This window comes from Plectropomus leopardus, chromosome 2 (genome assembly GCF_008729295.1).
Source record: "Plectropomus leopardus isolate mb chromosome 2, YSFRI_Pleo_2.0, whole genome shotgun sequence".
NCBI classification, from domain to species: Eukaryota; Metazoa; Chordata; class Actinopteri; order Perciformes; family Serranidae; genus Plectropomus; species Plectropomus leopardus.
The window spans coordinates 4,615,135-4,641,496 of NC_056464.1; the positions used below are offsets into that span (position 1 = coordinate 4,615,135).

At 39.0% G+C, this 26,362-nt stretch overlaps 1 protein-coding gene across 1 annotated transcript in view; it reads right to left on the reverse strand.

Moving 5' to 3' along the window:
* Nucleotides 1-26,362, reverse strand: part of ptprga (protein tyrosine phosphatase receptor type Ga) — a 517,840-nt gene that overhangs the window by 387,044 nt on the left and 104,434 nt on the right. The window contains exon 2 of the mRNA XM_042498811.1: nucleotides 18,806-18,922. Coding sequence (XP_042354745.1) covers nucleotides 18,806-18,922 — 117 coding nt within the window. The remainder of the gene's footprint in view (nucleotides 1-18,805; nucleotides 18,923-26,362) is intronic.

Here is a 26,362-nt window from a genome sequence, read left to right on the forward strand (position 1 = left end):
GATGGACACTAACACTTCCTGATCCATATCCTGCCTTACAGCCGGTGGAAGATGCAGCAGTATAGAGAGCTGGCAGAGGTTGCCAGTCTCCACATCAATGGCCTCATTTGTTCACCCTAATTATACTAATGTGTGAAAATTAATGTGCTAGCGATTTATTGATGCAAAAATGCTAGCACCTTTAGCTGTGGAGATCAAATTAGCAGCAGACATTACCGCCAAATCGCATTTCCTGTTCACATGGACTCTAACTCCAGCCAGGGCTGACATTTAGTTTGGTCAGAAACACTGACGAGGAAGTGCAACAAACTCTTTGATACAATATTAACACAGACGGCATGATTTCTGTGTCACATGACTTAATCTGAAATTGTGAAGGATGTGAAAAAAAGAACAAAAATCATTTATTCAATGGACCATGTTGCATCCAATATTAACCAAGGACGTCACAGTGCTGTTCATGAAATCCATCATAATGTGTGTGTGCCAGTGAGACAAAAATAAAGGCTGAATGCAGGACACACGGGAGCAATTGAGAAAGGAGAAATTAAATTCCATCTGCCCTCAACGTTTGTCTGTCTGTCTGTCTGTCTGTCTGTGTGTCTGTCAATGTGTCTATCTGTCTGTCTGTGTCCATCTGTCTGTCTATGTGTCTGTCTGTGTGTCTGTCTGCCTCAGTCAGCACCAAAGGTCAGTGTCTTTACAAGAAAGAGAAGAACTGAGGTCAGAGCTGGACACGATGACCACACGAGGAGGGAAATAAAGAGAAAAAAGAAAACAAAAGGAAGAAAATGCTTTAAAGAACACTAAAGGAACACTGAAATTCAAGACTGTCTGTTTTAATAAACAAATATGTAAATGTCACCTACATCAGCTTTTTAAGGCGAGAAGTTATGAGATATTAATATTGAATTTACAGCTTGTTGTGCTTCCCTGAGTGGGGAAAATAATTATTTAAAAAAACCCAATAATAATAATAATAAATGACAATAATAATAAAAGCTAATAAGAATAAGGACATTTCTTTTTCTTTTTCTTCTTCTTCTTCTTATTATACTTATTAATATTATTAGTCTTATTGTTATTATTGCTGTTATTAATAGTATCATTAGTAGTAATAATAGTAGTATCATCTTTCAGACAAAGAAAAGATGGCTAATAATAAGACTACTGATAATAACAACAACATCAACAATATTTTAGTAGTTATACATTAATCATTTATTTATTTATTTTTATTTACTTAATTCATTTCAATTTTATTTTTTTTCCGTTACTCAGAAAAGCGCAACAAAAACATTTATGTATAATACTGACCATGTTAAAAATGCATTTATTTGTCTATTTCCATTTCCCTTTGTGTATTTTTGGCCAAACTATGTAACCTCAGTTTTAAGGGAGGAATCTGTTCCCTCTCTTTCCCTTTTTAATCTTCACCTTTCTCTCTTCAGCCAGGGTTGAAAGCATCTCTAAGACAGGACAGAGAGGACAAAATCATGCTTGATTATAGTGGAGGGACTAACTTTTACCTGTCAGACACAGAAAAGGAGGGTTGTTTACTGATTTGTTTGTGTTTTTATTTTCACTGTTGTTTTTTTTTTTTTTTTTTTTTTACTTCTGTTTGTTCCTTCTTGGTCTTATTTTCTTTTAAAGAAAGAATTATTATCAACAAATACATTTTTTTAAACCATTTAAGGCAGAATTGTTTGGCAATAGTCATTCAGCCTGTTTACATTTCATAAGTGTACTTCTTCAACCATCTTTATTAAGATATGGCATTACACAATAATTCTTGTAATCTCACGGTTTGTCTGGCTGAGCTGTGAACAGAACAAAAAGACACCCTGGGTCCTCTGTAGGAAATGCAGTTGCTGCTGGAAACAGTAACAGCTGCCAATAAGCAAGTGTCACTGCAGTGGCGCTCCCAAAAAAAATTTGCATAGGGAAGACCAGATGGACCCCCTGGAAATTGATTGAAGTTTATTTTGAACAAAGAAAGAAATCTTGGGGTAGCACGTCATAACCAAATGCCATGACTGAATTTCAGTTCATTGATTTTGCTGTTAAAGTATATAGGTTAGTTGAAACGTTTGTAAACATGGACAGTTAAGGAATTGCACACTGATATACTTTGGTGTTTTAGATGGGTGTGAATGTGAAAGCATTAACTGGGTGTAATGCAGCTTTTTTCAGGCATTTTTCCCCATTCAAATACATGGCAGACTGTTTCAATCTTATAAAGTAATTTAAGGTTTTTCATGCATTTTCAACCCCTATCTCCTCATTCATGCATTCACTTAGTAACTCCATTCAAACTTTAGCTCAGTCTCTATGAAGATAACTGTCTTCAGACTGAGCTTTACACTCTTTGAACTATTGTCTTTACCATATTCCTACACAGGTAAGCCACCACTGCAGTGTTACGTCAGCTTGTCAACAACCCTTAAAATATTATATATATATGTCACCTATCCCCACTTTTTCCAGTTATTCCTACTACTTCACCTTCTTCTTACACATTTGTGCCAGCATTGCAGTGTAGCTTCAGCTTTTCGGCTTTTCAACATACCGTGTTCACATCAGTAATTGCTGTATACCTAGTTTACAGTAAATATTACTAATTGTTAGAAACTGATATAAACAAGGGCATTGATTGTAATTATTGCAACAAGCATTCTAAACTTAAGGGGAAACTTGTTGGTACGCATACAACACATTTTTATTCAGATATCTTGAGGTGAGAGTTCAAGGGACCCCTTGCCATGACAGATTTTCACTTGCCAAAATTTTGCTTTAATTTGGACCATTATGAAGCCTCCTCTCTGACATGGTTGGTATCAATGGATGCTTTAACTAGTTGCCTAGTTCCACAGGATATAGCCATCTTTGTGCAAGTTTAACAACTGATTACATCACAGTGTCATAAAATCAGTAATGGCTTCCAATTTTTCGCCAGTTTTTCACCCAGCCCCCCTTTGGGAGCACCACTGGTTAACCAGAAAAGAAACAGTATATCTTTTGAGTGATTTTGAGTAGCTGGCGTTATTTGGATCTCTGTCTGCTTTGATGTAATAAAATTATTTTTTAAATGAAAATCAGCCCTCTCTCTCTCCCTCCCTCTGATGGTGTGTAGCTGAGTGATGATGTCAACAGCAAAGATCTCATTGCCAGAAGCCCGGCAGCTCAATGTGACCTACATGCTTTATCTACACAAGACGCCTTTTTACTCACCTCTCACTCTCACCTCTCCCTCTATTTCCCTCTGTCTGTCTCTCTCTATCTCGCTGCGTCTCTCTCTCCAATAAGGGGTCGCGGCATGAAACGAAGAGATTACTCAAACAGGACAAAGTCATATTCAATTATAGCGCAGGGATATTGGCTGTACAGTAAATTGAACAATTATGTGGCAGCGGCTACAGTGGCAGATGTGGGGCCCCATTTTAGTGGAGTGTGCTGTCAGCAGTGCCGGGTCATTCCATTACAGCTGCAGACTGGGAGGGAGGCCGTCGCAGCATACTTATTAAACTACACACACAGAAACAAACACACACACACACACACACACACAGTGGAAGACAGTGAGGAAAAAAAGGAAATGCGGCAAAGATATTTATCTCACCAATCTCAACCAACCACATGTTCCATTTGCATTATGCTCCCCTTAATTAATGTGCATCCCTATTAAAGTGACTCAAAAGAGTTACTATTAATGGGAGAGAATATACTGATTAGATAGAATACATTAGTTTACATTAGATGACATCTTATTTTGTGTGACTCTGCACCAGTGATACTCAACTTGTGGTCCTTGAGCCAAATCTGGTCCCCCAACCATTTTCTACATCATGATAAAAAATAAACAATTCACACTGGGAATTGTTTTTTGTACTGTTAGTATTCATAAGAGAGCATAAAACAACATCAAAATAAAGCTTGTTTATCAGAAACGTCCCCAAATCCTTAAAATGTCCTAAAACCATAGAAGAATTCTCAAATCCTTAAATTGTCCAAAGAGCCCAGAAATGTTCTGAAATCCTCGACACATCCTAAAATCCTAAAAACTCTCTAAAATCCTCTAAATGTCCTTAAATCCTTGAACTTCCTAAAATCCTAGAAACGTCCAAAACTTCTAAAAATTCCCTCAAATACTATAAATGTCCCAAAATTATAGAAACATCCTGAAATTCTATTAATGTTCTGAAATCCTAGAGGCATCCTAAAATCCTAGAAACTTTCTAAAAGCCTATAAATGAGGCGGCCTCTAGCTCACCTGCTAGGGTGTGCATCCCATATGCCGAGGCCTTTGCAGCGGCCTGGGTTCAATTCATTTCATGTCATTTCCCCTCTCTCCCACATCTACTGTCATTCTACAGCTGTACTATCAATAAAGGAAAAAATCCCCCCAAAGAATCTTTAAAAAATAAAAATTCCTATAAATGTCCTAAAATCCCAGAAACTTCCTAAAATCCCATGAATGTCCTAAAATCCTATACACTTCCTAAAATCATGTGAATGTCCTGAAATCCGAGAGATGTCCTAAAATCGTAGAAATGTCCTGAAATACTAGAAACATCCTAAAATTCGAGAGATGTCCTAAAATCCTAGACATGTCCTAAAGTCCCAGAAACTTCCTAAAATCCTAGAGATATCCTAAAATGTGCCAATATCATAGAAACATCCTTAAATCCTAGAAATGTTCTTCAATCCAAGAAATGTACTAAACTCCCGTAAACATACTAAATGTATAGAACCCTATATGATGCTGATGTGACTGGCCCCTGGCCTCCTATCAAATTGCAAAAACGGCCCCAAGCAAAGCAAGTTGAGTATCCCTGCTCTAAACTGTTCCCACACAAAAAACTATCCATGTTTTTGACAAAAGCAAAAGAACATTATGTCAGTGTTGGAAATACCTTGTGGAGACTTTGAGTCAAACTTCTAACAAGACATGTCACAAATAATTTCAGGTATCAAAACATAATCGCAGTACAAACAAAGTTGAAGTGAGAAAAACTAAAAGGCTGTTGTTCTCCTGCTGAGAGAGCTGTATTTCAGTTCAGTCAAGTCAGTTTGACCTCTTTCAGCTAAATGAAATGAACAGTGAATGTCTCTGCCACATTCTTTGTTTTGCACATCACTCTTCTTCATTGTCATACATAAGACTATGAAGCTGGAAATGTTGAGTAGCAATTGTTTTGTATGGTACACAGCTATGAAATACTTAAATTATTAAAGTGTGACACAAACAAGTCCTCCAACCCATAGAACCACATATAATTTTCTTGTACCTCTGAATACAAACCTTAGGATTGTGTATATGACTGATTATGACCGTTTAAAGTGCAGTGCATGAAGTAAAAACAAGTTACGATGTCCGGCGATATTGAGAAGATGACCATTTTGAACAGCCTCGATAGCAGCATCTATCTTGTGTGTAGCAGTCGCCATTGTTGTTATTACAACTCATTGGTTCTAGCACACCGCTCGACAACAGCTAGACAATGACATCAGTTGGATTGTGGATTAGCAAATGAGAAACTTCTGTTTTATGTCACAATACCAAATAATTCAGTAAACTCAGCTGAGTGGGCAGATTCTAAGGTCTGGACCCTTGCAAATAGTTCAACTCCAGAAGAAAATCATTCCAAAATGATAAAGATTGCCAGCAGAGTGTTGCAGGCAGTGGGCACAGAGTTCAAAACCTTTTCAGAAGTTTCACAGAAGCTGAAGTTTTCTATTATAATCACTGAGAGTAGAATTAAAAGAACTCCAAATGCATGAGCATGCTTTAGAGAAAACTTTTGCCTTTAGTTTTTACAATAAAGAAGAGCGATTTCTGTGCCAACATTAAGGTCACATTCTAAACTCAGTGACAACTACGCACATCACAATCAATTAAAAGATCCTCATTTATCGTCGACATGTTTTCACCCCTTCTATTCCTGTTCTCACATTGTCTCATTGGTGTTCACCCCCTTGTCATTCTTCCTTCCCCATGTTCTCACCTAATGTTTCACTGAGTCCCGCTGCCACTGAATTTATTAGCACACATGGAGGAAACAAAGAAGACACATAGGGTGGGACCAAGAGAGGAAACAAAGTTGGAATAAAGAGAATCCACTTTCAGCAACAGCGATGATGTGTGTACGAATGCACTCATGTCATATGTATGAGTTACACATCAGGAGGTATTCATGAAGGTCTGCATGAAGACAGACAATGTGAATTCACTGCAGTTTGCTAAATAAACCCGTTACTAGTATGTGGCAGCAATTCTTCTCCACAGAGGAAGTGAAAATTAAGTGAAATCTCAAAGTGTCTGGTGAACAACAGTGACTGAGAGATTCACAGAAAGTAACAGAGACCAGACAAAGCTGGAGTCACCAGCAGGGGCTGAACCTTATCGTCTTAAAATATCTCTTCAAATTATATTTAAATGCAAATATAGTTAGCATTAGCATAATATGTTTTGGGTAAATTAAAGTCTGCCTTGGTTCTGTTTTTATCTAGAAACATATCACACAATATGTATTAATTGAAGCATAGTTTTTAAACACATTTTGACACATATACAAGTATAAATTTCTAAGTTTTGTGCTGTAATTTGAACCACAAATGTAATCAGTATGCTGAACTAGTACACCTACACACGCCTTCTCATAATGAAAAGTACTATGAACTGTCATGTCAAGGAAATTATGTTAAGTTGTTTTTTGTTTTTTGTCTTGTGTCTATGTTGTCTTGTGATGTTGTTGTTGTGATTTCCTGTTTTATTTTGAAATCCTAACTCTCCTCTCGTTTCAGGTCACCTTACTTCCTTCCTTTGTGTGTTTTCCCACCGTTGTGATTGTCGGCCCCGCCCTGATTGTCTCCACCTGTTTCCCCTTACCTTGTAGTCTGCGTCTCCCTTTGTCCTATGCCAGTTCGTCTTGTCTCGTCAGCCAGTGAACCGGTGCTGTATTCATGCCCAAGCCAAGTCTTGTTGTTGCTCAAGTCTTTGTATTGTTCAGGTTTGAAACCTATTTTTATTTTTGATACTTTGTTGGACTCTAGTTTTCCTGCTACCTCGTTTGAGTGAATTTTTGTTGATACTTTGTTGGACTCTAGTTTTCCCGTGACCTCGTTTGAGTGAATTTTTGTTGATACTTTGTTTCCTTATCTGAGAGATTTTTGTTGTTACTTTTTACCTCTTCTGAGTGATTTTGATTTTGCATCTGCTTTGTGTAAAGACATTTCTGCTGCCTTTAAAAATAAAGTTTTTTGACCTTTAATTACCTGGTGTCATGCATTTGGGTTCAGTTCCAGTTCAGTCTTGTCATGAACCTGCAGCCTTGTCAGTGGACTTAGGTTTAGGCAACAAAAGCACTTGGCAACCAACACTGGGATGTCAACACAGACTGGTTTGGCTCTAGATTCTTCGGGGAAACAAACACCAAGCTCGTGGGTGAAAGTCTGGGATTTGTTGGACCCATCCATCACCACTCCTGCTCACATTATAGGCACCTTCCAGCTTCTTATATTATGTTACTGGCAGCATTTCAACCTGTGGCTGTCCAGTGACATATCACATGGCTGTGACAGGTTCCACCACCTGTCCACACATTATACTGCTGCGCCGGGTGCCATCGGGCCGATTGGCAGCATATCCAAACATCACAAAAGGTTCTGTCCAGCTACGTTACAAACACTGCACGATACAGTGTATCGTACCATCACAAAAGATGGTTTTTAGGGTCAGTGTCTGTAGTTCTGACCATGTCAAATTTATTTTTTTTTTTGTTTTTATTAATTAACTAATGTCATGCAAATTTTGGGGTAATTTCTTCTCTTGTTGCTCATTTCCCTCTTCCCATGTTGGTTCTGCTTCTATGTTAAAATCTAGTTCAGTGTCAACGCAACATTACCTTTAGGACAGCACTGCTGCTTGTGGATGAGTTTTTCTTGACTATATCTAAGATCTGCCACAATGTGATGCTGTTAATGACTTAATGACCATGACGAATGGTGCACTACTAAACCCTCAGTATGATTATATAATGTACTTGTCTGAAACCCCCTTTCTGGCAGCAGATTTGTAGGGAGCTGACAATTTGTGTACCTTTCCAAAACAGAGAATTTGACCTAAAAATTATCATGTCAGTTTGCAGAATCTGAAAAAAATCTGTCTCCCTTCAAGATCCATTCAGTAGCTGTTGTGGTGCCTTCAGTCAGACCATGTGATCAGATGGTGTTTGCCCACTTGTCATTTGAAAACTGAAAACCGTAGATGTTCACATTTCCAATTTTACTTCCACAGTCTGTTCTCAAGAAGATGAAGGTATATATCATCCCAAATATACAATCATGTAAAATTATCCAAGAGCGAACTATTCAATAAAATGAAATTGCTCTTGCTGAACTAACTTGTTGCTGAAGAAGAGTTTATGATGACTGTCTTTACCGGCCCACCACCACACACAACTCCAGGCTGATGATGTCTTCAAAAGTCAAACAGTTAAATGTGTTCATTCATTCTCTCCGTCACTCGACTGATCACAGCATCCAGTCGAGTCAACTGTTCCCTTCTCTCACACCCACTGGGGGGTCTCTGTGTCATTTATTTTTCTCATCCCACGCATGTTAATATGTCGTCTTGTTTTTATCTCTGTTCATAGAAGCTCCATTTTACGGATTTTTGTCATATTTATAATTTCAAACACCCCCTTCCCTTTCCTCCCTGCAAGCCGAAACACATTTCTGCACATCATTTCCATCCGTCTCGCTGGTGTTCCCATCAAAGCTGAATTATGTGTCCCATCAAGAAAAACAATGCAAGTCAAAATACTTCACGCAGGCTGGAAAGTCGGCCAGCTCTGCTATAGCAGACGGTGTCCTGAAGAAGCCTGGAGGCGCGAGGCGGGCCAACACACTGAAGAGTACATTATGGGACATTACTGTCAAAACTGATGTCCTTCCACACTTAAAAAATCCCTGCGCTATACTGAAAAGCAGGGAGTTTTTAAGTGTGTAAGAAGAAGTGAGATGGCAGAGAAGCTTAACTTTCAATAAATTCTAAGTTTTCATCTCACAAGAAAGCCCTAAAAGCCTTTATTATAGCAGCTAATGACCTTCCATGAGGCACCACTAAAATTACAGCTTTTTACAATATTTTATCCATCTCCGTTTTATGTATTGATTCCCCAGTCTCCAATAGCTAAGGCAGCATTTCCCCTCTGTGCCTCTGAGTAAAAGAGATTGCTGTGATTTTATGAGCTGGTACAGTCACTACTGTCCTTGAATGGTTGCAGCTCTGGGCGATGGATTCTCTTCTGTTTATTACTTTATTCATTCTGTTTTACTTTTCTTGTTCTTATGTATTATGAGTTTCAGTATACGCCACAACTCAAACCTAAGCAATTTAGCCCCCTGGAAGCTGGAAATACTTTACACTCCCTTTATAGTGTGTGGAGTCTCTGTGGCCTGGATGATTAGGAGGGAGACTAAACAATTACAGTTGATAGATACAAATGTCCACTATTCAAACAACCACACTGTAGTAAAGTGGGCTACCTCTACAAAGGTTCCAGAAATAACTCTCCTATCTATCTCTAACATGTTCTCACTCCAATGTGTCACATGTTGCCGCTTTGCAGTGGACTTCTGCATCTACATAATAAGCTCTAGATATCCTTCTGCATCTGCTGTTAACGCTCTGGGATGTCAACACAAACACATGGTGAGATTATGCTGCATGTGGTTAGGTTTAAGCAACAAAAGCGCATGACAACCAACGCTGAGACGTCAACAAACACACATGCTGGTACAAATGGTTAAGATTAGGGGAAGCAGGCACATGGTAAGGTATAGAAAAAAACGTCACATTCAGACAGGAAGCAAACACCGGACTACTATATGAAAGTCCGGGATTTGTTGGAACCGTCTACCGCCCCTCCCACCTGCCCTATAGGCACCCTACTGCTCCTTATATAATGTCGTTACCAGCAGTGTTAAGACATGATGCCGTCCTGCGGTGTATCATGCACATGTGACAGGTTCCATTCATCATTATCATGAATTTGATTATTTTTTGGCTTTTGCATAGGACAGCCATTGTGTGAAAGGGAGAGAGAGAGAGGGGATGACATGCAGCTAAGGGCTGAGGCCAGAATCGAACCTGCAGCCGCTGCGGCGAGGACATAGCCTCTATACATGGGGCGCCTGCTCTACCAATTGAGCCACTGGGCACCCCCACAGTTCCCCTTTTATGCAACGTACTCATGCAGCTCAACTAAAAATAAAACTATTTGTTCTTCTATCTGAGTTTATTGTTACTAGAAATTCCAGTTGAATTGACCTTGGGGAAAAATGCCTCAGAAAACAGTTGCTTCATTAATGTGGCACATTTGCTAAAAGAAAATGGGGTCCGAAATATGTAAGTTTCTATAGACTTGATTCATAGCTGCTCTGGCAGTTTTGAACACAATATCATGCAACACTGACATTCAAATGACAAATTCATGACTAAACAAGAGAGGTAAAAACACCATCAGTGCGAACACCATGAAAAATGATACAGCTGAATCTCTTCTACTGCTTGCAGATTACATACCATATGTGATGACAATATAATGAAGAGTCATGATTCTACATAGATCTGACAAGAGACTTCGACCCAGATGGTTCCAAAATTTAGCCAGTTGGGCATCAAAGTGTGCCAAAAAGCTTTGTGTCTCTTTGCAGGAAATTGCAAACTACTGTTGACAATGACTTGTTGTCCAAAAGGAGGGTTGCTGCAGTGTTTTTGAAATGAACTGACCCGACCACTAGTGCCTCAAGCTGAATGACAGACCTATTTTTAGGTGCTTCGTGACTGCAGAGCAATCTCACCTGATACACTTGATGGATACTATCCTCTGAGTCCTCAATAGAAGTCAAGGCTACTCAAGGACTACTTGAGAGGTTTGGAAATATCATGATGTCTGTGAGGGCACCAAATCGATGCATTTTTCCAAGAGAGCAAGTCAGTTTGATCCTGCATTAGACACGCAGCACCTGACGCAATCACAGAGAGTACTCGTATAATGCATCACCCCTCACACCTTGCACGGACAGCTCAATTGGCTGCTGCCATTCATTTAATCAACATACACACACAAACTCTGTGTGCACACACGTACAAAGCTATGGGCATTTATGTGATGACAGAGGCAGTATGGAAGTGACAAGGTTGATTGAGAGCAGCTTTTTTTGTCCTCTGTGTCCTCTGAATGGGTAAAAGTTCATCATCAGTTCTATGCAAAAATGTTCCTGCATTTCTCACTGTATTAGTTTGATTGATTTATGGACTGGTTGTAGAAACAAAGTCATTGGATATCATTAACATATTCTGTGAACTTTGAACCAAAAGTGTGTGGAAACCCAAATTCAAACCCATATGTTATAGTCCAAAACTATGGGGGTCTCATCTGGTTTCAGTAATTCTACCAGATGTTAGAACCTAGCGGGAGAGATTGTTAAAATGCTTTACAGCAGAAATCAAAATGTTTACCAACTGGTACAAAGAACAATTTTGACCTCTATAGCTAATTTCATTGTTCATTAGCAACTGTAAGAGCAAAGGAATTTTTGTTTGTTTACATTTAATCAAGGCTTCAAGTTATGCATAATTAAGGGCAGTGCCACCTCATCCTATAGGTCAAATCCACCACTTGCTGCTCTACAGCTCCATCAGCTAATCCAAATATGGTCACTTCTGGCTACAGGAGACCGAGATGGCGGTAGCCAAAATGTCGAACTCAAGGCTTGAAAGGGGAAAGTCATGGACCATTGGGTGACATAACGATGGCTGCATCTATTGTTTTTGGTTGAAAAAGGGAAGAGCCCTTTCAAACATTATTATTTTAAATATTATGCATGCTATGTCATCAAGTAGCCTTACTTAAGAAAACCAAAATCTTTTGGACATATAGTGGATGTTAAGCTAACTGGGTGTCTGGGTATAAAACTTTAAATAGTTTCCAAGTAACAGCCAAACTGAGTTCATTGCTCCAAGTATCATAAACTGGTGCGGTAGATTTGACACCCAATGCTTGGTCAGACTTTGAGTCATGTTTAATCATTCTTTTATGATGTATTTTCCAATTATAATTGCTCGGACAACTGTTGTATGGCTGTTAAATAACAGTGAATTTGACAAGTTTTCTTTACCTATTCCACATTTATACACAAGGTTAAGGAATGATAAAGTGATCAAGGTAAAAGAAAATAACATGAAAATTTGTTTTTTTTTTAAATGTTAAAAATTCTAATAATTTAATGTAACATTATTTTAAGCATGTGATAATGATAATAATGGATACAGTTTTCCCCTAGGTTTTTTGTCTTTTTACCTAGACATTTTTTTCCCAGCTTTTTAAAAAACATTTTATAAATCTATTAGTTTCTTGCAATTTTTTTGAAATATTCGTTATTAAGTTGCTCATTGCCTTTTCTCCTCATGTTTTTAAAGGAAATTGCACCAATGTGTGCAAGGTTCAAAGGATCAATTACTTGTGAAAGGTATTTGGAAGAGGCACAAGAAAAGTGAGGTCACTCCAGGTTTCAAAGGGTTAACCCACACTGAGCCCATTGATGCCATAGAATTACCCATCATTTTGTAATTATCAGATAGAGTTAAATTTGATCTTGTCTTCTAGCAGAAAGCTCAATCACCTACAAGGACACACTTGTGTTTCTCTTTGTCCCACTTCTTCCCTTTGGGGCATCTTTCCAGTGACTTTTAAATGTGAATATCATTAAGTTAATTTCCTTCCCTAATAAAGATGCTCTCATCAAAGCTAGTTGGTGTCCAGCTCAATGTTCCCCAGATTAGGAGGAAGGACAGATGATGGGCATTGACCCATCAAGAAGATCAGATAGACCATAGATACTGATTTGGCTCTCTTGGTCTGAATATTATTCAATGTATAAAAAGTGCCACAAAGGCTGCCTCAGTTTTTATTTTGTTCAAGCTCCCTTTCTGTCCCTGCCTCCAGCAACTCATCACTTCCCCCATGCAAGCCATGCATTTCTAAGAAACCTCTCAGACCTGCCACCCGATGCCCTCTGACTTTTCCACCAATCCTGGTGAAGGAGGTTTTGAGGAGATTGTATTTCCAGAGATGCTGTGTAGATCCTTCCACGGTGAGGTCAGAGGTCACGCTTAGCTACAGAACAGAGCCCCGGAGCCGATAGGGATTTAGTAGCACTTCAGCAGAATGAGCTGAGTCATCCAGCTGTAGCACCGAAATATATTTTCCACCTTAAACTGGAATCTCAAACAAAGCATAAAGCATCACAATAAAACAAACCCAGCAAGTCATTTGGCTGCAGGTGTAGCTATAGAACCTTTCTTTTCTGCAAAGTGCTGACAGAAAGAACCCCCTCTAAAAGAACTTCTCCGTCACTGAAGTTTCAAAGAGGAGCAGATAACAATCAGTAGGGAATTTCAAAACTAAAAAGGTCAAGACAAAAGGGGTGACGACTCAGAGTATGTTTTTACAAATAAACAGCGATTTATGTCATTGGTGGACAGGTGAAATGTGATCCATTTTGAAAAAAAAAATGCTCTAGTTGTCTTAATCCACAGCTCCCTTAGAGAAATGTGTCATACTGTACGAAGGCCAAGCATTAGTTGCACCATCACATTCTCATTCTACTGTTACCCTCAACTGCAGCAGTCTTTCCAATTATTGTCAGTGAATGTCAAAAGAAACAGTGGTAACAATAGTACATTGGTGTGTTATCTATATTTGAGAGATGAGAGAATGGTTTCAGCAGAAGTTAGTATTGGGGCTTTTTTGACCATCATTTATTGTCGTCATGTTCTCATAGTGGAGTTTGTTTGAAACCCACTGCACTACACCCTGGTCAAGTGACTCTGCAGTCGTCACAATAATTTTCCCCCCTTAATCGTTGCGATGTAATGACGTTGATGTCAGTCTATGCTTTTCTTAGCACAGCTACAAAAAACAAAAATATCCATATCTTTTTCTACCCTGTCTTTGGCTCTCAGCTCCAAGCTCATTGGTATACCAATGATTGACGGCATGGTATTTATCTTAAAAATCTTTCACAAAGAAGGTAAGTGTCACATATATTATAGACACTGACATGTGCTTTAAAACATGTTTGAATTGATAAGAATGTACTTTAGTGTTGTTGTTGGTTTTTTTTTTTTTTTCAAATTGGAAATTTTAATGCTCTATTACGTAGCCATTTCAATTTTCACTTGTGAAAAAAAAAGAAAGAAAACACCACTTACTGTCAGGCTAATAAAATTGCTTTCCCCCCATGGTTAATGACTGTACAACATATCATCAATTTCCATCTTCATTTAGTCACTTCAGTGCTGCAGGCCTGAGCTCTTCATGTTGCTGCCTGGTCTTGAATGGTAAAAGGGCTCGACAAGGAGCATGCAAATTAGATTCAGCTCTCCCATCAATAGCGAGCCTTGACATTGTGCAGGTCTGAAAATTAATTTCCAGTCAAGTGCATGTGCGTATGAATGGAACAGTGGACAGCAGGTTAGTTATACCAACATGTGTATCATAATGAATGGAGAAAAAAAACTTAAAAAGTCTTTCAAATCAGGCACTCTGGTATTTCAACTGTTTATCAGCCAGGGAGGAAGGGCCAATAAATTTGACCTTGGAGTGTCAAAGGCAGGTTTTCACAAAAGACGGCATATTTTAAAACTATAAAACAAAGCTCTTCTAATTGTGTGGAATGGGGAACATATATCATGGTAAGGGTTGTTTTAAATATTACATGGTTTATATTGCATATCTTACACAAAAGCTCAGCCAGTGGAGCCTCTATGAGATTAATGTGTGCTGTTAAACTTAAGAATCAGTTTCATAATGTCTTCCAGTTAATATAATTAAAGTTATATTCACATAATAATTTTGATTAATCTGATTACAATGTGATGGGACTGCACCGTAACTTCATACCAATAGGTACTGAACAGTGCATCGATAAAATCTTCATTCGTGTTGCCATTTTCTGAATAAAAAAGCTGTATATGGTAGAATATGAATGAGCAATTTGTATTATCAGCTTTAGATACTGACAACCATGCCTTGAGTTTCTGATACTTAATGCTCACAATGACATATACAAGGTAAATTGTTTCAGTACAAATAATTCACTATTATTTGCTTTACAGTCAATGATGTGCAGAATGCCAGTGTTGTAGTACATGACATCTCTCTCAGAGATCAAATTTAATTGCAGTGGATTGAGAAAAAAAAGCTGAATTTAAAAATCGACTCAACTTGAAATTCCTCTATTTCCATACTTTTATCTACAGACTATATTTAAGCTTTAAACAGGTCACAAAGTAAACATACAGCCACAACGCATTCTTCAAATGACTCCTGCTTTGCATACTTTGAGTGGAAAAAAACATTCCAATGTCACAACTTAATGCTCTTTAAGATTAACTGTTTATATTTTCAGTTATTACGCTTTTAAGGAACAAAGTGTGTCTTCTTTCATCCTTTTCTATTAATGCATTTAATTTTCCACCTTTGAAAGCATTACATATTAGCGGGTAGATTCTCTAGCAATGTATTTCATCTCTTAGCCTTTTTGGGGAATTCAGTTCATTTTCCAATTCGGCCAGTTTTACAATTTTGTTTCTAGGTTTTTGAGCAGTGCAGTGCATTACTTAATGCCTTAATTTTCAGTAATGCTTTGCAATTTCAGCTAATAGTGTTCACATGCATTTTCTTCCAAAAATGACTTTTCTAGTTTGTTTAAATTCCCTCAACTTTGTTTTTCAAAAATCTTGTATTTTCTGCTCTAAGCAATATGATACACCTGAGCCTCAGCTGTCAACATGGAGAAAACGTCAGAGTTGGAGCAAAATGCAAAAAAATGCAAGTTGATTGTAAGATGCAAGACATTGTAATTAAAAATGTTGTATTTGCCTTTTTCAAAATAAAATTGTCATACAATAATTTCCTGAAAACTGAAAAGGCAGAGGTTGCTTCTTGGTATACAAGGCACTCGTACATCAGATTAATTCTTATACAGCAATGATAGTGACGCTCAGGAAGGGGTTGACTGTGTGAGTCTTTGTCTTTTTCTGTCTCTTTGTCTCTGTCTCTTATTCTGGAGGTATAAGGCCGTCCCCAGATAACTCTTGATTTGTCAGCGTTGTGCTGGGTTTTAATCTGCCATTCTGATCAGGCAGAGGGCAGAACAGCCACGGCCCGCTGAGGTCCTGATTCGAGTTTGTCAGACCTCTGGAGGACGCGATTAGAACAAGCTAATTAGGACAGACGGAAGTTTAGGAAACTTTGGAGAAGTCATCGGAGGGGAGAGAACAAGAGGGATACAGTGTGTGTGTGTGTGTGTGTGTGTGTGTGTGTGTGTGTGTGTGTGTGTGTGTGTGTGTGTGTGTGTGTGTGTATCAGAGAGGATATCATTCAAAATAATCTGTAATGGGAAAGAATGTGAAATGTAGCGACATAAAGGACTTTTTACATAACATTCATATGCAAAGTTAGCAACACTGAAATCTCTTCCACCTAATGGCTACTTTTGATTGTTTAGGTTTAATTTGAGGATTCTGTGTCAAAACTTTTGCTACATGTTCTTATTCCTTTTTATGCTTTTTAAAGTACAAAGCATCTATTTCTTTTCGCCTCTCCAATTAATTAATTTCATATTCCACCTTTGACTGTATTAAAGTACAGCTTCCAAATTCTCTGGCAATGTATTTCAGCTCTTAGCTTCATCATTGCAGTTCAGCTTCCAACTCTGCCAGTTTTTTAGTTTCCATGTTTTTCAGCAGTGCAGTGCAATGCCTTTGCATACTCAATTCCTATATTTTCAGCAATGTTTTGCAATTTCAGCTGTAGGCATTCAAACACAAGTTTTACAGGAAATGCTTTATATATACAGTGTATATATATATATATATATATATATATATTATTTTATAATTTATTTTTTTTCAGCTGTAGGCATTCAAAAAATGTGTGTATATATATATATATATATATATATATTAAGTTTTAATCCCATTATTTTTTAATCCCATTATTTTATTAATTTATTTATTTTTTAAATCCAGAAAATCCTGAAAACTCCTTCACTGAATGACTACTTTTGATTAAGTTTAGGCTGAATTTGTGAATGTTCTTATAAAACTTTTCCTGTATGCTTTTGTCCACAATGACAGTGACGAGTACATTCTTGTGCCAATCTTATGTGATACTGCCCATTAAGGCCAAGGTAAGAAAACTGAATTTTTCCCTCAACTCCTGACTTTTGTGGCTCTTAAAATGACAAAATAAAACATACACCAGTATGTCAGCCTGCTATTTCTCTATTGTTTTCCTCTCTTGCCTGGATCCTGCCCACCATTACATCAGCATCTTATGTAAGAGCTGCGATCAAACATGTGCGGGGGGGGGGGGACAGCAGGAGCGCATCGGTAGATCTTAGCATCAGCAGCAGGAACACTAAGTGAAACTGTCACCGGCTCTGTTTTTACCCACAAGCTCCTGCGCTCTCGCAGGCACGACGGGCGACCAATTAGGGTTAGACGAGCGAGCGGAAATATTGAAATAAATAAACTAAAAGATCATTTGTGGCCTGAGGCTTGTGTCGCTTGCATGTTGAAAGATTAATGCTGCCCCTCTGAAAAACTAAAGCCTCTGAAGGGACAGCGGAAGTGGCTTTTTTCTCTTCTGAAGTACTGGCAAAATAAAAAAAAGGGCCCAGAGACGCCTCCAGGCCACAGGAGCAATGAGGAGAGCTGCTAAAAGAGAGAGGAAGAAAGAGGGACCGAGAAAGAGAGAGAGAAAGAGGACGGCAAACATATTGCATTGACAGTTGCACATAACTGTCTTGACTCTAAAAACACACACACACACACACACACACACACACACACACACACACACACACCTTCATACAGCCTGCTCTAAATCATACAACATTGTTTTGCTATGCTTGTCAAGTCTTCCACTTACTGAAACCTCAAATATCTAATCCCAAGCCTAAAGCAGGAGGCTTTCAACCTGCTGCAGGGTTCGACATAACCGACTGCTCGATGGCCCGTGGCCAGTAAAAGTTTATACAAGAAAGTTGATTGGAGTCTGCGAATAGTAATTAGTGAAGTTTTCAAGACTTGTCCAATTCAAGACGTGTCCAATAACATGCATCGTGATTCACTGAAATACACATGAGGGAGGTGAAATGCTAACAAAAGTAATGACTAAACTGTCGACTGTTTGCACAAATTTATAACTTTTGCATGTTTTCAATCATTTTTAACATGTCAGTAAACTTGGAGTTTTCCTCGTTGTTACGTGGGTTCCTGGAGTTTTTTTTTTTTTTTTTTTTTCTTTTGTAGTGATGTCTGGAACCCACACACCTGAGACATCCCATTTTTTTTTTAACATAAAAAGAACAACTCAGAAATCCTTGGTTTCCTCAATACATTTCTAAGATAGGTGTTACTCTGCTGCATGTACCCACAAAGCCAGTGTGACCTGGGATGCATTCGGTAGGTCACAAAATGTGTTTGGAACCCTCCAAATGCTCCCCTTTTACAACCCTAAAACTATCTTTTCAGAGACTAAACCCAGACCTTTAGGCTGCTAGATTTTCTTGTCATTTTCCAGCTTTTTACCACCACTGAAAAGTTTCAGGCTTTTCACATTTTCCACGGCGTGCTTGAACACCTGGAGGCTTGCCACAATTTCCACACCGGAAAGAATCAGACTCATGGAGAAAGAAGCACACAAACACACACAGAGCCACACACCTGAGTAGGCCCAGTAGGTCTCCTCGGTGGCGGCTCTCCGGAGTCGTGCCCCGCCGGCCGTGGCTCTGCGAAGGCCTTGGATAGGGGCTTGGGACTCGGCTTGGCTTCCTGTCAGCGCTGCAGGGGAGGAGGAGACAGGGACAGGCGGGTTAGTGTAAACTGTAGCGGAGCTGCAGCAGCACTCTGCTGCCCTGCCTGGACACCTACTGGGCAGGATGACAGCCGACTGTGTCCTTAGCTGCCTTACCACGCAAGCTGCCTCATAATAACATTCACAGTGGGAACAAAGGTCAACAACAAAGAAGAGGAACTTCACTCTCTAGAAAACAGGCCGAGCTACCTCTCATATATTTAAGGACAACATCAGTCTTCAGCACCAGGTCATGCAAAACAGCATCACAAGTCTTTTGTTGTGATTACATTTTTTATACATTAGATTTTTCAATAGTAACGCTGTAGCTATAATCCCCTCACCTTTTCAGAGTTTTAGCCATGACTCTACATTGTCAAATAAGTGCCTTCAAATTGAAATCTGTGGTTTCCATTAATTGTTTCTTTACACTGTCACTCATTGTTAAAGTTAATGAAACAAACAACCACAAAACAAAGCAAACACAAATAAAAAGGCACATTCACTTACTGGTCAGTGTAGGTTAACCCTTAGGGCCCACTTTAATATTACACACTCGTATTGCTCTGTGCACAGAACGAGCTTTTCAAAATAAAGCTTTTAGGTTAATTTATGCATTGTGAAATGTCATAGGATTAGGCTAATAACATTAGCATGGTTTCGTTTTGGGGAAACCATATGCAGCAAAAGACTATTGTTTTGTCAGTGAACCTTCTGAGTTATATTGGAGTTCAATTTTAAATATTTGTTTAATATTGACACTATTAAGGCACATTTCATGAGTGCTGTAGGCGTGTTAGTTGAATCAGTGCATCTTTACTACACTTGACAGAAACTCAACAATGTGACAGATAAACTCCACCGCCTGTTTTAATCCAGACAGGAGTACCAACCCTTTTCTGGGTCTCTGAAGATACAATGAGTCTGTTGTGTAAGCTGGAAACCACACAGTACATACACACAAATGGAAATGGGTGGGCCCTACAGAGAATTTGTCCCCTCAGAGCCCCAGCAAGTTAATCCGACTACTGTCTGGGGATGTAAAAATCTAAATAAGTTTGTATAATGTTTAAAAACATACTACAGCATCAATATTGGCATAATGCTATTACTATTGCAATATTTATACTGTCCATTTGACCATGCTACATTCTATAATCATATTTCTGCATATGATCAAGATACACACCGGCCATTCTCCATCCTGGGGAAATATGACTGCTAGAAAGATAAGGCTATGATTTCAAAATAGAGAGCTGCCCATGGCAAACAATCAGCCTTTATTAAGTTTACAGAGTTGCTTTCAAACATAGTAATTTTAGCTGCTGCATAGACCAGTCAGATCCTAGTGAATGCCTTAAGGCTTAAACCATTTAAAAAACATAAAAATCCCCTCTCTCACTCAGACATATCACAGCACAGCAGCAATTTTTCTTCGAATCTAATTTCTCCTGTGTTGCATTTGGGAGTAGTAATGTTCAAATGAAAAAAAAAAAAAAAATCAAGAATCTCTCGGCTGGTTTCATGTGTGAAACTTTAAATCGCCTCCTCTCGGGCTGAGAGACCTCCTTGATCCCTGCTAAAGAAAAGGCAGAGATGGAACGCTTGGCTTCTTTAAAGTGGAGGACAGGATTTCTGACAGCTTCTCTCCTAATGGCTCCACTGTGCTCTGTGATTTGGCCTTTTAAAGATCTTTCACAGGACAAAAATCATGCTAAAAGGAAATGACTGGAGTTTCTTTCAGACCTGCTCAAGGCCACTTCTAAAATTTACATTTATAGCACGTCTTGAGCCTCAGTCAGAATACAGTACAAATCCAAATGTGATTTTTTTCTTTTTTTTCTTTTGACATTTTGACAACTTTTAGTGAGAAAGTTTGGGGAATTATTTGGCAAGAGTAATCAAGCAAGTTCTCGCTATTTATTTGAAGTTATGTTTGATTAGATTTTATTGCAATGTGTACAGTATACACTCAGCCTTTTGCTGCATATAACATTGGCAGTACACTCACATAAAAAATCTGGAAAGCAAAGTGAGTACATTTCTGCCCAGTCGCAAGTGAATGACCAAAAAAATGTTAAGCAGAGCAGCCTGAGCACCCTGCAGTCACTGGAGCTAAATACAGCACTCCTTTTCCATTTCCATCTCAGAATGCTTTGGAATGAGAAGTGTAGATGTAAAGACAGATGTAAACAATGTAAATATTTCAACTATACATTCAACCCAGTAATAATAATCACCTAAATGTCTTTTCAGCTGCAAATCACCAAAAGCAGGCTCACAGAGTTGCAATGTTAAAATATCTTCCAACAGCAGTGGCAAACCTCAAGAAAAAAGACAAACTCATAATACTTCTTTCGTTTCATTCAGTTTCCATGAATGACTGATGTTCTATCTAAAACCATACTGACTGAGTTCTTTACAAGCCAACAAAGAAAAGGTTTCATCACGAGTTGAAGGTTTGTTGACAGGACACACTAAGGTCTGAAAGGAATTATAGCTGGAGCCAGGGTTGTGCAATTAATTGAAACATTATCAAAATTACAATATGGTCAGCATAATAAAACAATCACAGGAGCTGCAATGTGTTGATAAAGGCAAACTGTGTGACATATATATGACATACAGTTAAATAAAGCATTGCCTACAAGCCCAGCCTACAAATTATATTCCAGACATAAGGGGACATGCATTGTTGGTACAGACCCCTGCAAAAATGACATTATTATACTCAAGAAAAAAAAAAGAAGAAAACCACCATTCCTATTAAAATCCCAAGATATATCGCTATTGCAATATCTGTAAAATTAATCACAATGAGGTTGTTTTTTTTATTTTGCAAATTGTGCAGCCCAAGTTACTGTTAACACAACACCTATCCTGCAGAGGTTGCTAAAAAAATGTCAGGTTGGTTATACTTAATTTCCTTGAAAATAATGCAATAACTATATTCACTCTAGTGCACATAAAAGTGATGATAAAGGAAGTATGAAAATTTGAAAGTTAATATATATATATATATATATATATATATATATATATATATATTCATTAATGCATTAATAAATTAAGTATAAATATGTCAGAATTGTGCTCAGGTCCTTGAGTAAATGTACTTAGTTACTTTCCACCACTGATGGAGATTAATGTCCGATTCATGAATTAATACCAAGACTAAGGTGATTAAACAGATGGGCGGGTGCTTAAGGTGTCATTCAAACCATTAAAAAAAAACATAATAAAAAAGCATAGTTTGTTGGACTACGCCATCACAGTGAATTTGACAACACTATAGAGTGCAACAAAGACTCGGTTAGTCTTAACAGCCAGCTCAAATGTTTAAGATTGGGGTGCAGTGTGTTTATGTTTGAGTTCCACCTTTTCATTGCCACAAATGTTGTCAGGTTGCAGTAGTGAATCTCAACTCGGCCCACTATAAATACAAAGTGGCAGCATCTGGAGGAGGAACTGCCATTTCACATCTGACCCCAGTGCCTAGCTGTGATTATGGCAATGCAGCACAGTGTGTGTGTGTGTGTGTGTGTGTGTGTGTGTGTGTCTGTGCATGCATGTGTGTGTGTGTGTGTGTGTGTGTGTGTGTATCTATCAGTAGGAACAGACTGAGCTGTCTCTACATGCATGGACACCAGGCAAACCTGAAAGCATCAATCATGCTGTAATGGAAAGTCAAAGTCTCCAGCATTTTGCTGGGCTTTGTGTCAGAGACTGAAAACCTCAGGATGAACAAAGAGTGAGTCTTTATTTCAATGACAACACCTCTGCCCCCCCCCCCCCCCCCCCCCCACAACCCCCCCCCCCGCAGATGTGGCTGGCGAGGATGAAGGGGGTTAGGCCCGCACATCTCCCCCCTCGCTGTCTTGTTTTAATTCTTTGGGATGTAAGCGTGCCTCATGTCTGTGAATGCCAATGAGCGGCAGCTCTATGGCTTTTCTATGAATTACATTATTGATTCCCAATACTGCTCAGAACAGAAAATGTAATTATGCACAGACCCCACCCTAACCCCCTTCATCCTCGCCAAACACATCTTCTTCATCCCCTTCCCTCTATCTCTTTCTTGTCTTTCACTCAGTGGCTTTTCATCAATTTGTCTTTCGCTCCTGACTTCAGTAACCCCCCCTCACCTGACCTCTCTAAAGCCTCTCTGTGTGTTGTCCTTCAATCATGTCATGACGGCCACAGCTTTCCTGAATTACTTTGCAGCAGAATCAGCACTGCTACTGTCTCCACACTGCAACAAAACCTCTATTTCCTAGCACATTATTTAGTGTGTTACAGAGTCCTATAAATGTGATATTAGCTGATGTTTTATTTGTAAAAGTCAAACAATCAGAAAAATGTAAGTCTGGAAAACACCCAAAGAGAATCAATTTCTGCCTGGCCACATATGAACCAAACTGTTTGGACATTTTCATGCTAACCTGATTTACTTCAAACTTCAAACTACTTCAAACCCCAAAATGTGTTCTCAACCATTAAAACTAGACATTGTGAATACTGAAGATAAACTAGTTTGATTCTAGAACTGCACAGCTTTTGGGGACAGAAGCTCCATGATTCAAATGCCATGGTGTTAGCATTAGCCAGCCTTTGCTTTCTTTGTAACGTTGCAGCTAAGTCTATGAGCAGGATGTCCGATGTCCTGCGTTGTGTAGCTGCACGAAATGTGATTGGTTTGTGGCATTCTGGGGCGGGGCTTACCAGTAGGTCAATTAGCATGTTTTTATAGACTGGCAGAAAATATCACTTACTGACTTAAAAACACATTTACTGCTATTAACAGCTAACTTGGCCCTGTTGACTGCAGCTGTCCAGAAGTCCCATCCTTGCAGTGAAGCCTTGAGTATCACACCAACTCAACTCTGTACAAAAGGAGATTAATCCTAAATGTGGGATGACAGTGGCTAGCCAGCCAGTTATGAGGAAGACACAACATTTAAAGTGAAGCTTTCAAATGATTAATTTGTTGTATCACAATTAATCACAGAATTTCTATAGTTAATCGCCATCAATTCCATTTTTTTAATCTTTTCAATTCCATTATTTTGCATTTTTATTTTTCAGACTACAAGGGAAAGCAAATGGATACTTTGCCTGAAACGATATTTATCCTCTCTAGACAACTGCTTAAGGCTTGATTCAGCCTCATGACAAAATCTATATTATACATTCATTATGAGATATCAGCCCACTTCATCTCTACATTGATAGAAATATTAGAGACAAATCTCATCAGCAAGCAGAGTCACAACTGTTTGCGTGACTAGATACCACTAGATTTAAGGTTTTTTTTGTTGACCTTCGAAATAAGTTTATTTAAGTTAGTTGAAGAAATGTCATCCAGCGCTAATGCCCCATTAAGGCGAGTGGACAGACCCAAACTAAATCTCAGGGAGTGGATTGGGGTATCTCCAGTGGGCTTCTACCACAAGAATAACAAATGTATAAGTCAGTGACAGCGCAAAGAGACAGCGGGCGGATTGAAAACAGAGGTGAAGGACATTGAAGGAGATGAGGGAGGAGAGGGATGACGGATGAGAATGGGAAGAGGAGGAGGAGGAGGATAAGATGGGGATCAAAGCAAAGAGACAGGCTTAAAGAAAAAAGCCAGAGGAGGGGGGGCACGGAGAAGCTGGAGGAAGAGGAATATTGAGTGAGGAGAGCGCATAAGTGGGAGAAGAATTAAGCTCAAACGATAAAATTACCCTCTTCTCCTAGCAACAGTTACCGGGTCACTGATGGACAGCCCGCTGCATGGCAACCATTCAGCGGCTGAGGAAGAGAGGAGTGAACAGAGGCCTGCGTTGGCCTGAAGAGGAAGAATAGGAAGACGCAAAAGAGGGAGGGAAGCTGTGACAAGGGGGAAGTTTTCACCAAAATATTAACATTAGCTGATGCTCAGCCCAACATAGAACGAATCAGCTCTAGTAAAACAAGTGTGGAGAGTGGTGAAAGTGTAATTTTCAGGCTTTCTCACATCACTGCGTCAGTCTACCTAACTTCTCAGCTCTTAAAAGAATCAGAAGACAGCAGAGCTGCGGTTATGACGGAAGGGTTTTTTACATTCTAACTACAAAGTCTATACTGTCAAATGAAGAAAGGCTGCTCAGGATGAGGACAAGCTTTTATCATTATTCCACAGATAGTTAGATAGATGGAATCACTTTAAGTGGAGACATGGATCGAAAGGACTACACAGACAAAGACAATGACAGAACAAGCTGTTCTATAAGGGACAATAAAACATCTCGGATGTCACTTTGTCTAACCTAAGCAGAAAATTCTCCCCGACAGAGTCTCAGAGTCGACATGAATCCTACTTAGTGTCCACATACTGATGACAACACCATATGCAATGCTGCACAACAACAAAGACAATATTTTAGCCACTGTATTAGACAAGGGAAAGCTGCAGAACAGCTGAGTGGTTACTTTGTGATGTAACTTTTTATGCTGACTGTTTATGGTCATAATGGTCAGGTATGTTTTTCGTAACGTGGCGAGAAACTGAAGTTATCAAATACAGTCACTTTTTTAGTGATTTCAGTGTAAGATACTGATGCCAAAAAGTCACCCTGTGCTTTCAAGTGCTAAAGTCACGCAGTAACACAAATAAACCAACTGATCGAGGCAGCGGTAGACTGATGGCTCCTGTGTTCTGCAATCCTGGAGTTCCTCAATGGAGTCTGGCTTTGAAAAGAATACCATAATGGCCTAATTTTTCAGTTGAAACTGGAGAGGAAAACTGGAAAGGTAAAGCAGAGAAAATACTCGCAATATCAGTAATTTCGATGCAAACTTTTTCTCATAAAATAGTAAAAACTTCTGTAAAGGTTTTTTGCATAAACTAATATAGCAGCCCCACATAGAAACTTCTCATCCATCCCTCTCTTCCCTCCACTGCGTGTGCCCCTCCACGCTCTCAGACTTAAACCCCCCTCTCTGTCAGAGCTCATCTGCATCACCACACACCACACAGCACACACACACAGAGGAGAATATAGAACACTTAAGCCATATATATGGAAATATATGGACCATCGTCATGGTAAAATGCCATCCAGGGGACCATCCAGGTTTGCAGCGATTTGCGTGTTTTAAACACTACCGCGCTCCTGTACACACAGTGCTGGGTAGCTCTGAAATGTTTTCAGTACCGCAACCAAATGCAAAGTACAATGTTCAGCATCAATATCAGAAGTAGACTTTTTTGAGTCTTGCTTTTCTGTTAGCTCTTGATGTTTTTAAACTCAGTACAAACGAGTCATGGGCTCTGAGCTGACATGACATTTTCAGGACACTATGAACACAAGCAGAAATCAGTTGTTTTTTTTAAGCGGGGTTGTGTCCATAGTCCATTTATTACATACAGTAGATGGTGGTCGGCACACCACCAGTTTGGAGAA